This window comes from Penaeus chinensis, chromosome 41 (genome assembly GCF_019202785.1).
Source record: "Penaeus chinensis breed Huanghai No. 1 chromosome 41, ASM1920278v2, whole genome shotgun sequence".
NCBI lineage: Eukaryota > Metazoa > Arthropoda > Malacostraca > Decapoda > Penaeidae > Penaeus > Penaeus chinensis.
Genome location: NC_061859.1, coordinates 1,219,816 through 1,235,475, shown reverse-complemented (window position 1 = coordinate 1,235,475; position 15,660 = coordinate 1,219,816). Strand labels below are relative to the sequence as shown.

The following is a 15,660-nucleotide window of genomic DNA, read 5'->3' as shown; positions in this document are numbered from 1 at the left end:
TGTCCCGACCGGCAGCCGGCCCCGAGCGCCCCCCCCCCCCCCCCCCCCCCCCCCCCCCCCCCGCTCTTCAGGATATTGATCACGACGAACTTAGGCCTCCTCGATATCGAACGGCCTTACTTCGGCAGAGCTCCTGACCGCCGGGTGGCTGACGCAGGACCGGCGGATGCGGAGACAGCGCCGATGCCGTGAGAAAAAAGGGAAAGAGAAGAACAGAGCCGGTAAAAAATAAATAAATAAATTACACGTGAGTATAGTGAAACAAATACAAGACATACATACATGCTCTCTCTATTCATCTCCATCTCTCTCTCTCTCTTTTTCTTTCTTTCTTTCTTTCTTTCTTTCTCTCTCTCTCGCTAAAAGATACCACAAAATAAAATAATGAGAACGAGTTCGGATTACTCAGTCGGATCAAGTGAATAGGCGGAAGAAACTGGCAGGGGGAGAGGGGTGTGTGGAAGGAGGGAGGAGGGAGTGGAGGGGGGGGGGGGCGTTTTGTAAGTGATGATAGTCGTTTGTCTGGAATTCGGATATGATTGTTCATACCCGAGAGAAGGAGGGAGTAAGAGAGGGAGAGATAAAGGATGAAAGAGAGAGAGAGAGAGAGAGAGAGAGAGAGAGAGAGAGAGAGAGAGAGAGAGAGACGAAACTGGACACCGAAAGTAAGACAGAGAGAAAAAGACATCCAAATAAAATCCCCAATCCAATAAAATCAACCGCAGAAGGGAATCGCCCGAGACCGGAGAAGCAACGCCAAGCAAGCACCGCCGAAGAGAGAAAAAGACACGATAGGGAAGCACGAGAGAGGAGAAGCACGAAGCATCTGCCGCGGGAAATAACGATGAAGCGGACGACCCGGTGACATTTTCACACACACACAATCGCTCTCTCTCTCTCTCTCTCTCTCTCTCTCTCTCTCTCTCTCTCTCTCTCTCTCTCTCTCTCTTTCTCCTCTCTCTCTCTCTCTCTCTTTCTCCTCTCTCTCTCTCTCTCTCTCTCTCTCTCTCTCTCTCTCTCTCTCTCTCTCTCTCCCTCTCTCTCTCTCTCTTTCTCCTCTCTCTCTCTCTCTCTCTCTGTCTCTCTCTATCTCTTTCTCCTCTCTCTCTCTCTCTCTCTCTCTCTCTCTCTCTCTCTCTCTCTCTCTCTCTCTCTCTCTCTCTCTCTCTCTCTCTCTTCCTCCCCCCCTCATTCTCCCGCCCGCTTCGATACCCACACGTTTCCCTCTGAGTCATTCCAAGCGACGTTACCGGCTCTGCCATGCCACGCCTCTACTCTTCGATCTTCTCTTCTCTTCTCTTCTCTTCTCTTCTCTTCTCTTCCCTTCTCTCCTCCTCTTCTCACTCTTCTATTCTTATTTTTTCTTTCCCTTGCTATCCCTTTCCTTTTTCCGTAGGAGGAAGGAAGGGAAGGAGGGAGAGAGAAAGAAAATAGGAGGGTGGAACAGAGGTTAAAGGGAGTAAGAGAGAAGAGAGGAAGAGAGAGAGAGAGAGAGAGAGAGAGAGAGAGAGAGAGAGAGAGAGAGAGAGAGAGAGAGAGAGAGAGAGAGTAGAAGCAAGTCTCACACCGACACTCGTCCGGGGCCCCAACCTTCCTCTCTCCCTTACCACGCGGAAGTTAAAAAGTCCGACCATTCAGATTTTTAAAATCCAGGTACGGCAGGAAACAGGTGTTTGAGTTTGTATGTGCGTTCGTGTGTGCGTGTGTATGTGTGTGCGGCTGCCGCGGGGTCCACAACCTCATCCTTCCCCCCACCCCCCTACATCCCTCCCCTTCTCTCGCGTCCTACCCCCCCCTCCCCTTCTCCAAACACATATTCACTAAAATTTTCCTGTTATACAACCACGCGGTATATTTCTTACTGCAATTATTATTCTTTTTTACATTATTAATTTTAGAAGAACGGGGGAAGAGAGAGGGGAGATTAAATAGTTTCCTGGGTAAGAGGTATAGTATCCGTAGTAAATACACTTACGTAATGCATTTTACCTCATTACACCAAGAAGTGTGTGTGTGTGTGGGGGGGGGGGGTACATTGGGAGGTGGTGGTGATGATAATTAAGATGATGATATTGATGATGATGATGATGATGATGATGATGATAGTGTTGGTGATGAAAATAATGGTGATGATGACGATAGCGATGACAAAGGCGACGCTACTGCTGCTGATTATGTCAGAAATCACCTGCCGTCTCCTATCCTCTCCCCCCATGCCCTTTCAGCATTACGGCGACACAGCAATACGGTTATGCGTCGTCTCTCCGTGCGCGTTCCTTGCCAAGAAATGATCACTCATCCATACACAATACGGTGCATTTCGCAACCCACCCACACACCAAATAACACGCACACATATCCCAAGAACACCAACATATCCTTAATCACGAACAAACAAAGAAAAGAAATTAGCAAACCAAATATATATATATATATCACAAAATAAACAAATTAAGGAAACCGATGTCATAACTTACCTCGAAATGGGAAATGACGGGTTACTGTGACAACCCTCCCCCCTCCCCATCCCCATCTGCCCTACCCCCTCCCCATACCCCACCAGCCAGGCACATACCTCGCCCACTTAACCGGAGGACTCTCGATAGTCCATATATGCGTTAATTCGTGCACCTTTCCGTCCTGCGTCCATAGATATTTAAAATAAAAAGTTTTATCATCATTAAAATATAAAATATGTTGATCTATCCCAATACAGAAAAGATAAAGAGAGAGAGAGACAGAGAGAGAAAAAAAGGAAAATTTAAAACACATTTAAAGGAAACCTGGCATCATCAGTTAGGACACTTGGGGGGGGGGGGGCAAAAGGGTGGTAACATGAGGGAATAAGGGAGGGAGGGAGGGAGGGAGGGAGGGAGGGAGAGGAGACCTAAGGGGTGGTAACACAAGGGAGGGAGGGGGCAGGACCTAAGGGCTGGTAACAAGGGAAGGAGGGAGAGAGGGAGGGGAGGAGGACCTCAGCACTGGTACCACACGGTAGGAAGAGAGGGCGGGAGGGAGGGAGGTAGGGAGGAAGGACCTGTAGGAGGGGAGGAGCAAGGTGGGGCGCAGGGGGGGAGGGGGAGAGGGAAGAAGAGGACATTACCCTCTCCGCTGACGCCGTGGGCTTATGGCTGGGCGGGGAGAGGGCCGGTTACCAAAAATCGTTAGCTCTGGGACTGGTTCGTTCACATTCCTCCATCGCGCAGGTAAAGAAGGCTACACTCAACACGCATTTTCCTAAGTGACCATCGATGATTGCCCCTCCCCCTCTCCCCCGCCTTTTAATCATTCTAAATATTCATCAAAACGAAACGAATTTAAAGCGATAATCATTCTTACCCCACAATAAAAATGAATCAAATAAACATACAAAATAACAAAACATATCATAATATGTAGTACAACGCATAACAAATGACTTTGAACAAACACACCAAACAAATAAAAACAAGACCCAGAACGATAAACATGCTTCCCCCAAAATAACGAAACAAAACGACCAAACACACAACAAAGTTATGCATCATAATTTAAAACAAACATGAAACTTGTAACAAAATAACGCGAAATGACAAACACACAACAACAAAATTATAACATAACTTATAACAAACATGAAACTTGTAACCAAACGGAACGAGGAAAACGACACGAAACGGCAAAAGAAACATCACCACAATAAAACAGAAATAGAAAGAAATGAACATCCGGACAAGAGAAAACCTACGAAGTCATGCACTACCTATGACCTCACACGAGCAGCTAGCATGTCTTAAAAAAGAAAAAGAAAAAATCTTGATGATGATGATGATAATAACAACAACAACAAGAACAACAATGATAATCATACTCATAATCATAATCATAATAATAATAGCAATTATAATAACAATAATGGTAATAACAATGATGATAATGATAACGATAATGATAATAACAAAAATAATTATTATGAGAATATTAATATCCAACTAATGCCAACTAACAATGCTAACTAGCGAAAGTGCAAGTGCTCGTTTAGTAAACCGTCTCGTAGCCTACTAACCTCCCTCCCCCCCACAACCTACCTTCTTACCCCTCCTCCCCCTCCCCCAACCCCCAACGCCACGACGCTCGCACTTCTGACCTACACCAGAAGGGGGGTAGGGTGGGGGTAGGGGGGTAGTAATCTTACCTCCTTCGGTACATGTACATGTGTGTGTGTGTACGCGTTTGCATTTATGGTATGTATGTATGAATGTGTGTATGCATGTATCCATGAATATGTCTTGATAATTGTGTGCATGGTATTTATTCATGAATTCATGGATATATAAATACATGAATGTATATATATCTAACCATTATTGTATGTAAATATGAATGTATGCATGCATGTGTCCATGAATATATGTATCCATGAATGTGTCGACGGACGTCGGCGCGTATGTATGGTGCGTATGTGAGTTTCCGGTGACCGTTACCGACGTTTGAATATGTGGGAAAATGAAGTTGAAGAAAATGAAGGTGAAGAAAAGGAAGGTGAATAAACAGAAAGACAAGAAAGAGGAATAACAACAACTAAACAACAGCAACAATAACAACAAAATGAAGGAGGAAAAAAGATAACAAAATCGACTAAGAACAGGAAAATCAAGAGAAGAATCGAGACACGCGGGAAGAAGAGAGCATCGAAGGAGGAATACGGGAATCGAGATAAAGTGAACAAAGAAAACAAAGAACGCGACAGAAAGAGAAGTAACATCACGTGAAACAAACAAACAAAGCGCAGAGTCCAAAATTTCGCCTGGCTTGAGCTGTCCGGAATTACAATGAATTATGACAATGAAAAAAAAAATAATAATAAATTAATAAATACTAAAACGATAGTGATACTAACAAACAAACAAAACAATAACAAAATAAATTCACCACAAATTGTCTTTGATGAAAAGATTTAGACAAAACAAACACAAATAGAAGGAAAATAGGAAAACATATGAAGGAAAACAGACGAAACAAAGAAAGACAAAACAATCTATGAAATGATAAAAACTAACAAACAAAAACATAAAGGAAAGCGGGGGGGGGGGGGGGAATACGAGGAAAAAAACGAAACCAAGAAACAAAAAAATAAAACCGAAAAAAAACAGAAAGAAAAAGAAAACACACACACACAAAAGAAAACGAAAGAAATAAAGAAAGAAAATAAAATAAAACCCACCCTTTTCATTCACCAATTCCACCTCACTCTCCCTACCACTCAAACGTATCCGCCCCTCCTCCTCCAGTTACTACGACCTACAGCCACGCCATCTGTGTCCTCCCAAGGTCGTGAAATGCGACAAGGGTCTTCATCCAAGTTCATCAAGACCAAGTGTGTACTGAACACCAGCTGGACATCCGGGGTCTCGCTTCTACAAAGCTCGGGTTTACGTCACGCTAAAGTCTTCTTCTTGCCGTTTCATTCCAGTTTTTGTTTTTATATTTCGTGGGGTTAGTTCTCTCTCTCTCTCTCTCTCTCTCTCTCTCTCTCTCTCTCTCTCTCTCTCTCTCTCTCTCTCTCTCTCTCTCTCTCTCTCTCTCTCTCTCACTTTTGCCTACAAGTATTTGTATTACGTATGTATATGTACAAACATACGCATTCACACGCCAGTATGTATGTATGTCTGCAATTATATAAGCATGGGTATCCGTATTTATCAAAACAGGATATGATATGTGCAGATGTATGCATATATATATACAGTAAATATGCTGTAAAATTCTACATAACTCATCATGACAGCAAGTCATAACCATTACAATCATGACTCAAACATTCAATTTTATGATGAATCACTCCGGTAATATATATCGATATCTTACAGTTTCTGTGTTTGTTTGTTTGAATATACATTAAGTATATGTAGATGTATATTTAAATATATTAGAATAACTTACGTATACTGTAAAACCGTGGGGAGAAAGATAAAAATAATATGAGGGAGAATAGGAAAGAAGTGAGAGGGTAAATTAAGAAAAACTGGAGAGGAGGGGAGGAGAGAGAAGAAAATATAAAATAGAAGCGAGGAGGATGAGTGGGAAGGAGGAGAAGAGAGGAGGGCAAGCGAGGGGAAGGTATGGAAGGGGATAGCAGCAGAGAAGAAGAAGAAGAAGAAGAAAAAGAAGAAGAAGAAGAAGAAGTAGAAGAAGAAGAGAGGGTGGATGGAGAAGGGAGAGAATCAGAAGGAATGGGGTGACTTGGGAGGGAAGGAATAAGAGAGCGGATCAGAAGAAAGGAGAGACAGAAGATGAATAAAAAGCAAGAGAAGATACGAAAGTAAAGTAGGTAAAGAGAGAGACGAAGGAAGGAAGGGTGGGAGGGAGGGGAGGTGGAAGAGAGGGAGGGAGGGAGGGTGGGAGGGAGGGAGGGAGGGAGAAGAATGCAACATCAACATAAACAGCATACATGCAGAACAGGCTCTGGCTGTCAAGGTCACCGGCGTTGGAGGCTGCAGACTGCGGCCACAACACAAGTCCCAGTCAGTCGTGAGCTCTGCACCTTGCTGCACGGGGGAGCGGGGTGAATGGCGAGGGTGGGGGTGGGGGTAGGGGTTTTCTCAGCGAAATCCCCCTAGGGATGAGGTCACACACACACACACACATACATACATACATACACACACACACACACACACACACACACACACACACACACACACACACACACACACGCTTCTCTTTATTTGGGAAAACCAATATTATCTCGCACTCGTCTTCAGGCGATGTGCTCGACTGCGTGTTCTCAATCATGTTACATGATGTTCCGTATAAAAATAGTAATAGTAATAACAGTAATAATAATAATAATAATAATAATAATAATAATAATAATAATAATAATAGGAAGAGGAAGAAAAGAAAGAATAATGAATAAGAAGAAAGGAAGAAGAAACAAATGACACGCAATTTCAAACGAAGAACAGAACAGAACGAAAAAGGACGAGAAAAGATGGCGAGCACCACCTTCACTACAGATGACCACAAGTGTTTCCACATTACAGGTGTTTCAGCCCACGAGTGTCTAAATATAGAAAGGCAACGCTTCACTCCACATCTCCTTTTAATCCAACAAAACGAGGCAATACGTTTTTTGTTTTTTTCTTCTTATGGAAACAAAAAACAATATAAGCAGCTGTCGTTATCTATACACATTTCGCAATAAGAATTTGTTACGCGTCACCGTAATACTGTCGATATATATTATAGAAAAACCGGTGTTATACACATCTAGATACGAGTCCTCTAATGTTTTTTTTTTTTCATAATCATAAGGGATGCTATAAGCCATATCATATAGGGTGGCATGACCGCTATCGTTCTCTAAAAATAATACTTAATCACAACTGCTCTCAACAGGGTAATTTCCCACACCCGTTAAGGTTACGTAAGTGTTGTTGCTATACGACCCTGAACCCACGCGAAGAAAAAAAAAAAAAGGAAGAAGACAAAAGGCGAAGAAGGAGAAAGATGGAGACGACGAAGACGAAGACGAAAAATAAAAAGAAAAAAAGAAGAAGAAGCAGGAGGATGAACCCACGCCAAAGAGAAAAGGAAAAAGACAAAGATAATGATAAAAGATAAAGACAAAGGCAAATACAAGGACAAAGGCGAATACAGAAAGAGGAAGAGACGAAGAAGGAGGTGGTGAACTAACAATAAGAAAGGAAGAACACAAAGACAAAGACAAAGACGAAGAAGTAAGAAGGGAACGAAGAAGAAAAAGGACATACATAAGAGGGAAAGTCAAAGCGCACTGCCCAGCCGACGTGCGTATTTAGCAGCAGGAAGAGCAGCCTGCCTTCTGCATGCCACGTCGACCGAGAGGAAGCTCCTCTACTACTGCAACAGTAGTAGAGGAGTGCAATGTCCCTGCCGTACCAAGTGCACCCCCGCCGGCTGCTCCTACAGGGTTTAAAGCTGCTGTACTGCCCCTCCTCCTCCTTTCTCCGTCTTCACCTCTCTCTCCTTATTCCTTCTCCTCCCCCGCCTTCGTCTTCGTCTCCTCCGCTGCCTCCTCCTCCTTCGCCGTCTCCTCCGCTGCCTCCTCCTCCTTCGCCTTCTCCTCTTTTACCTCCTCCTCCTCCTCCTCCTCCTCCTCCTTCGTCTTCGCCTTCTCCTCTTCTTCCTCCTAATCCTCCTCCTCCTCTTCCTCTTTCGCCATCACTTCCGACTACAGACTTCCTTCATTCCCACCACGTGACTCATGTCAAGGGAAAAGGTAAACCGACAAATCGCCCGACCGACCGACCGACCGACCTACCGACCAAGATCTCTCCCTCGCGTCCCCTGAAGATTCGCAATGCGGGTAAATCGCACAGAAAACATGCGTTTTCAGTTGCGTTTATACCTCGCAATTGAAGCATAGATATTCTCGTAAAAACATAAATAAATAAAATAAACAAAACAAAAATAGGCCTACACATAGATCCAAGAGACTATCATTATCACTATCATTATCAGCATCAAATATATCCTGAAGGACATGTATATACAAACCTAAGAAAATAACACCATCACCATTGTCATTACCATTACGATCAACATCAAACGTCCTTAAAAAACATCGTCACTATCACACATGCCCTAAAACGTGTGTACATAACCCTACGGAAATAAACACCATTAACGCTTCCTCATTAAAACCGTGGCTATAAATATCAACACCGATTTTCGATTGCCATGCCCTCGCACACCACACATCCACGACGAGGCGAGACTCCACAGCAACCAATCTTGCTTCCCATGCGTTGCCTCTTGCTTCTGGCCGCACCGAGACGAGGGACCGCTTCGTGCTGCCCTATCCTGCCGGCGTGAGAGAAATCGCCACTTCCGCCCTACCGCATTCACCACACTTCGTGAGGGTGATTGACACACGAGTGGTTGTGAAGAGGGGTTATGTTGAACGTGTTTATTTCAAATTTGGCACACACTGGTTTCATAAGATTGCCTTTCACATGTAGGTGGTGGCCTCTTTCTTACACACACACATATGCATACATACAGGCACATACATATATATATTATATAAAATATATATTTTATATAATATGCCTAATATATTAATATTATAATATATATATGTGTGTATACATGAATGTGTACATATTTGTGTATGTATATGAATGTATATGTTTAGATGTGTACATGAATGTGCGTATGCAACTAAATTGCATTTCAAACACCACAGATTCAGAGTACGGACTCAAAATCATATTATCATTATCATATGATAATGATACTAATAATGATAATAGTGATGATAGATCAACAATAATAATAATAACAATCTTAATAACAACAACTATATGAAAAACAATAAGAATAACAATAATGACAACAACAATTACAAAAGCAGTCATCGTCATCCTTATGTAGACCACCGCTCCTGCCTAAACAACTGCCGAAGGACACTGCAGTTCCAGCCGCCGCCGCCGCCGCCGCCGCCGCCGCCGCCGCCGCCGCCGCCTCCTCCTCCAAGACATCCTGCCGTAAGACCAAACCGCCCCCTCCCCCCCGCTGCCACGCCGCCGGGGTCGAGAAGGCGCGTGAAAGCAGACTCGAAGTGGGTCGTCTCTCGTTTTTTCTTCGTTAAGAGAGTTCTAAGCGTATTACGAAGGGGAGTGTACGGAATGCATTAAAAGGGGTTCGGGGATGTATTTCGTTACGTGCGCGCAGGAGAAGTAGTGTTGGGAACATTATTGGCTGTAATTCTGAACTCTGAACTTAGTGAAATGAAAGTTGTCGTGGGGGAGAAAGAAACATGTCTGGCTTATTACATTCTTACAGGTAAATGGAACATGCAGTAAGTTCCGTAGCGTCCATGATCACACACGATTTTTTTTTTTAAACCGTTATTTAAAAAACGACAATAAAAAACTTTAACCATACACCACACGTACGCTAAACAAAACACAACATTTCTCCCAAGACCCCTCCCCACCCCCAAGTAGACAAGAGCGAGGAACGGGGGGGAAAAAACAACAAAGACAGGGGAGAAAGAGCGAGAGAAGTGTGACAGACGGAAAGAGTGAAGATGCAAGCGAGAGTGGTGACCCGACCGACCCACACGTGTAGTCATCACCCCTCGCACAGCCTGTCTTTGTCTGCCAGTACAGGGAGAGCCAGTTCCAGGCACTGCGTCTGCGGGTTGTCATTTTCGTCTTCGGGTTTCGAGGTCAGTGGCCATTTACCTTTTTTTAAGTGGTAAAGATGCGACATTCTTGTTATTCATTTCTCTTTTCTTCTTCTTTTGAGGCAGTGGCCATTTAACTTTCTTTTAAAGTAAGGATTCGACGCTCTTGCTATTCATAAAACCATCCAAGAATGTTTCAATCGCACATCATGAAATAAATTCGTCCTCCTTGGGTTTTTAATAAGAGGGAAAACATAACTCCACATCCTGTTTTTAACCTACAAAATAAAAAGAACAGCAAAAAAAATCCATAAGAATCTTTCCCTCTGGAACCGTGCAACATCATGCAAGGGATCGGTTCCTCGTGGTTCCTTGCAATAGAAAGCTAGCGGGTCGAACGAACCACGCGGGGAGGTAAGACGGCAGGCATAAGAACATGGAGTGAGGAAACTTGCCAGTCTCACATACGCAGCACATGGATCTCCCTCCCTACCCCTTTCCTTCCCCCTTCCCTCTCCTCTCCCCCCCTCTGACTCCTCGCCTCGCTGTTTCCCCTTAAATGGCACGGAGATTCTAGTGGCTTTGTGTCAAGCATTTGGCCCGAAGCAAAAATGGCCCGCCACAAGAACTAGGGCAAAACGAGTTTTCCCCTCCAGTCTCCCATTCGCCATCATTCTCTTCCCCCGTTCTCCTCTCTCTCGCTCTCTCTTTTCTGTGTCTATCTCTCTTTCTCTTTCTCCCTCTCTTTCCTTTGTTCTCTCTCTGTCTGTCCGTCCGTCTCTCTCTCTCTCTCTCTCTCTCTCTCTCTCTCTCTCTCTCTCTCTCTCTCTCTCTCTCTTTACCTCTTCTTCCCTCTTCTCTCCCCTCTCCCGTATCGCCTTCCCACTTCCCCTCTCTACTCTACCCCTCTATTCTTCACAATCCCTCCCTTCCTCTCCCTTCCATCCTTCCCATCCCTCCCTCACTCTCCCTCCTCCTCTTCGCACCCTCCCCTCTCTTGTGCCAACACCACGAGCCTTCCTGATGTATCCTGCTATCCTAACCCTCCACCGCATTCGGGATGGATAACCAAGCCATGACCTGTCTACGGTTTCACCCTCGCATTTCCCCTCCCCCCTCCCTCCTCCTCCTCCTCCCTTCCCCGGCCAACGCCCCCCGTGCTTCTGGTGTATCCCGGGTTCCTCACTATAGCGGGCGTGGTTTCCCAATCCTCGACTGGCAACTCTCTGCTTCCCAATCCTCAGCTGCCAACAGTGTTCCCTAATCCTCGGCTGGCAACTCTAGCTTCCCAATCCTCAGCTGGCAACAGTGTTTCCCAATCCTCGGCTAGCAACTCTTTGCTTCCCAATCCTCGGTTGGCACCTCTCTGCTTCCCAATCCTCGGTTGGCACCTCTCTGCTTCCCAATCCTCGGTTGGCACCTCTCTGCTTCCCAATCCTCAGCTGGCAACTCTCAATTCCCAATCATGGATTGGCTACTCCCCCTCACCCCATTCCTACCCACTTCAAGATACATATAATTATAATTCCTATAATCATCATGGTTGCTAATCACCACCATTATCACCATAATTGATTACTAACATCACTATCATTGATGTTTGGCATCTCCATGAAGAGCATTCGTTGATAATTCAAAAACTGGTAACTTTAAAATCAAGTCAAAATTATGAAATATAACTAGTTATATAACATCAGCAACAAAACACATGAAAAGAGGAATACTAATCAGTCTTTCCCTGAGAGAAAAAAAGGAAAAAATAAAAATGTTATCGTTTGAGTACAATGCAACAAAAAAAAAAAAAAAAAAAAAAAAAATGCATTAAAAACAATCCACACATGACAGATGCAAGACTGATAAAGGAATATCTTTTATACTGATGAACAAAACTATAAAAAAGATAAATCAAGATAAGAAAATCGAATATGAGGAAAGTAGAAGACCGACAATAAAATAAGATGATGTAATGATGTAGAAGACAATATGATGCAAAGGACATAAATGCAATTAATAAGAAAACAAACAGATAACGTAAATAAATAATATGAAGGCAATATCTCGCTGAAGTTCACAAAATATAAAATGTAAGAATCGATGCTCATTTCAATTAATCAACTCTAAATGCATAAGTACTAAGTCATAATCTTAAATATATATATATATATATATATATAAAACACACACACACACACACACACACACACACACACACACACACACACACACACACACACGCACACGCACACGCACACGCACACGCACACGCACACGCACACGCACACGCACACATTTATGGGAAAAAGTTCAAAGAATCAAAGTAACTATTTTACAGCAATGCACATTTGTAGCTAATAAACCATTTTCCCCTCTAGCCTCCTTGCTTCTAATATATTTGTATTACTCTCAATCAAGTTTCCTCTCTTTATCCTTCCCCTTTATCTCGTACCTTTATAAGGAAGACTACTAAGTACTTGCAAGGCTGTGAATCCACGTTGGATATAGGCACTTGAGTGAGTTTTGTAATATATTTGGTGCCTCGATGTCTGCACTGAACACCTGTCCTTTGGAATACACCTGTGCTCAGACGTTTCACTTGCACCAGTATCGATCCGTAAAATGTGAAAGCGACTTTTAAATGAAATAGGTTAAAAATGACTGAAAAGTAAAAAAAAAAAAAGTAAAAAAAAAAAAAAAAAAAAAAAAAGATACGGAACGCTGCAAATAACCACGTGATCAAGGCAACAGTCAGAAGTAAAACAAAATCAAAATTTAAAAAGTAACAACAACGAAAAAACACCCGACTTGTCTCAAGTCATCATCTTCGAAGTGCTCAAGTGTACGAGAAACGCAGACATTTCCACGTGTGAAAAAAATGCTTCGAAGTAAGACAGTAACTACAATGAGTTTATTTATTAATTTCTATATCCTCCGGGGTCAAAACCTAAGAAACTGGGGTATGGAATGTTCCCAGTTATTACTCTAGGACAACTAACCCAGTAAAATACTTTCCTAGCACTTACATAGTGTATAATAGGCTTATTCATTCGCCTGTGGCTCTTAGCATGCCCTTGGTGTTGCATTAAGCCTAACTGCCAAAGCCCGCTTTACTCTCAGAAAGTTTCCCATCATTTATTTATTATTTTTAAATTCACAGGACACATGCAATAGCCGTTGCAAATGACATAACAACAAACGCCGCTTCACGAAACAACTGTCATCCACGCCTGGCTTGTGAACACACGCAAAACACGCGAGTACCAAACACAACACACAACCCCCCTTTTAATACCCCTTCCATACAACATACCCAACCTCCACTTGCACCAAGACACACCAGGAACACCAGCCATCACAACTACAACCATCGCGAGTGGTAACCAACAACCAATAACCGTGAATAAACCGTTAAAAAAATCCGTCTCCGCCAACCGCCCGCTAGCAGACGCCCACCTCGCCTTAACACACGTCAACATACGACTCCACGCCGGTACAACGTAATAAACCCTTTTTTCTCCGTATTTACGCCCTTCGAGCGCTCTTTATCTTTCCCACTGCGATCGAGTCTTCTCCCAAAGCTGAGTTAGATCACGGTCGAGTCTCCTCATTCACCTTGTGGCTGTCAAAGGAACGTTTTTATGCAATCAATAAGGCGTATTGAGTCGAAAAAAAACTTACCAGACGGGATACAGTGATTTCCGAAGAGTTCCTCCCGCATCAGGTTGGTTTCCATGTCCGTCACCATCTCCATGGTCATGTCAAAGTCACAATCGGGCTCATTTTTCACGTACATTGTGAAATATGTCTACAGCCTTCTCGGACGAAGTGTGTGAGCGAATGGGAGCGGCACACATCCGCTTCCAGATGTTTCTGCCGTGCGACTGCGGCGGCCGAGGCGGTGCTGCCATCTGTCGCCGACGCCGGAGACTATTCCGGCTGGGAGGGGGGGGGGGGTTGAGAATCTGGGAAGGAGCTATACATGCTTGGCTTTCAATGGCTGTATACATACGTGCAGGGCAATCTATTACGGTATACATACACATACATACGTATGTATTTGTGTACACGCACACATAAATACACACACACACATATATATTTGTATATGTGTATATATAGATGTGTTTATGTACACACACACACACATGTATATATGCATATATATATATATATATATATATATATATATATATATATATATATTTATATATATATATGTATATGGATTTATGCACACACATATAGATGCATTATGTACACACCCACACACATATTTACGTATTTATGCGCTCACGCACACACATACACTCATATACTCGTCTATGTATGTAGTAATGCTCGTACACGCACGCACGCACGCACACACGCACGCACGCACGCACGCACGCACGCACACACACACACACACACACACACACACACACACACACACACACACACACACACACACACACCGTAGGATGTATATTTTAATATACAGTGAGATATGTTTGCTACTATATAATATACCAATGAAAGAACTGAGTACTACATGTGTATTTCGAACACTGGTAATGGCTGCCAAGAATACTTATATACATACTGTGGGATGTTGATGTGTCCTCAGCGGGGAAGAAAATGTTTTGGAAGAACACTATGTAGCAAGAGTAATGTATACGTGGTTGTCAGGTATATATATTATGTATAAATGTATCTACCCATGTGTACATACATACATAATATATACATATGTATATGTATATGTATGTATATATATGTATATTATATAGTTATATATCTGTATGTGCTTATATGTTTTCCTTAATCACAAATACAAAAATCAGATAATCTCGAAAAAACATTTTTTGGGGGGTCGTAAATCATATGATAGGACATTTGATAACAAGTTTCGAGTTTTAGATTTAAAAATGATAAGCTGATTAACCCACGAAAACGCAAAGAAAAAAGAATCAGGGAATCAGCCTTGATTTTTTTGAGTTGTCAGTTTAGCATTCGGTATGATGTGTGTACTGAGTATGTTTTATATACATGGTCAGATACAATTCTCTAGTTACAACAAGCACAAATTTACGTGTATATACATATATGTCTATATGTGTATATATGTATATGTATGTCTATATATATGTATATGTGTTAACACAATTAATATATGTCTTGTATATACATCCCAGAGAAAGATTAGACACCAGATTATGGGATTTCACATCTAGCCCAGCAAAAGCCCGTAACAAGTTTGATTTTTGTGTAATGGATCTCTGACCTATATTCTAGAAGCGATGGTAACCTTTGTCAGACCGGTACCTTAAGGGCTTCACGGTACATTATTCATTACTTATAAATGTTAACGATATTGATATTCCCCGTATCGTTTCGCTGCTCTTAATTCAATGGTTTGACTATAATATATCTTGATGAGGATGTGTAATGTGGTATAATGTGGTAGAAAATAACTGAATATGTGAGTTTAGATAGACGGGTAGATAGATAGATATATGGATTTGTAT

General features: G+C 42.7%; 1 protein-coding gene across 2 annotated transcripts in view; it reads right to left on the bottom strand.

Moving 5' to 3' along the window:
• LOC125047489 (cyclic AMP-dependent transcription factor ATF-6 alpha-like) overlaps window positions 1–14,047 on the bottom strand; it is a 44,230-nt gene extending 30,183 nt beyond the window's left edge. For both annotated transcript variants that reach the window (XM_047645717.1, XM_047645719.1), the window contains exon 1: window positions 13,832–14,047. In XM_047645717.1, coding sequence (XP_047501673.1) covers window positions 13,832–13,946 — 115 coding nt within the window. In that variant the 5' untranslated portion in view covers window positions 13,947–14,047. The remainder of the gene's footprint in view (window positions 1–13,831) is intronic.
• Window positions 14,048–15,660: the final 1,613 nt, after the last annotated feature.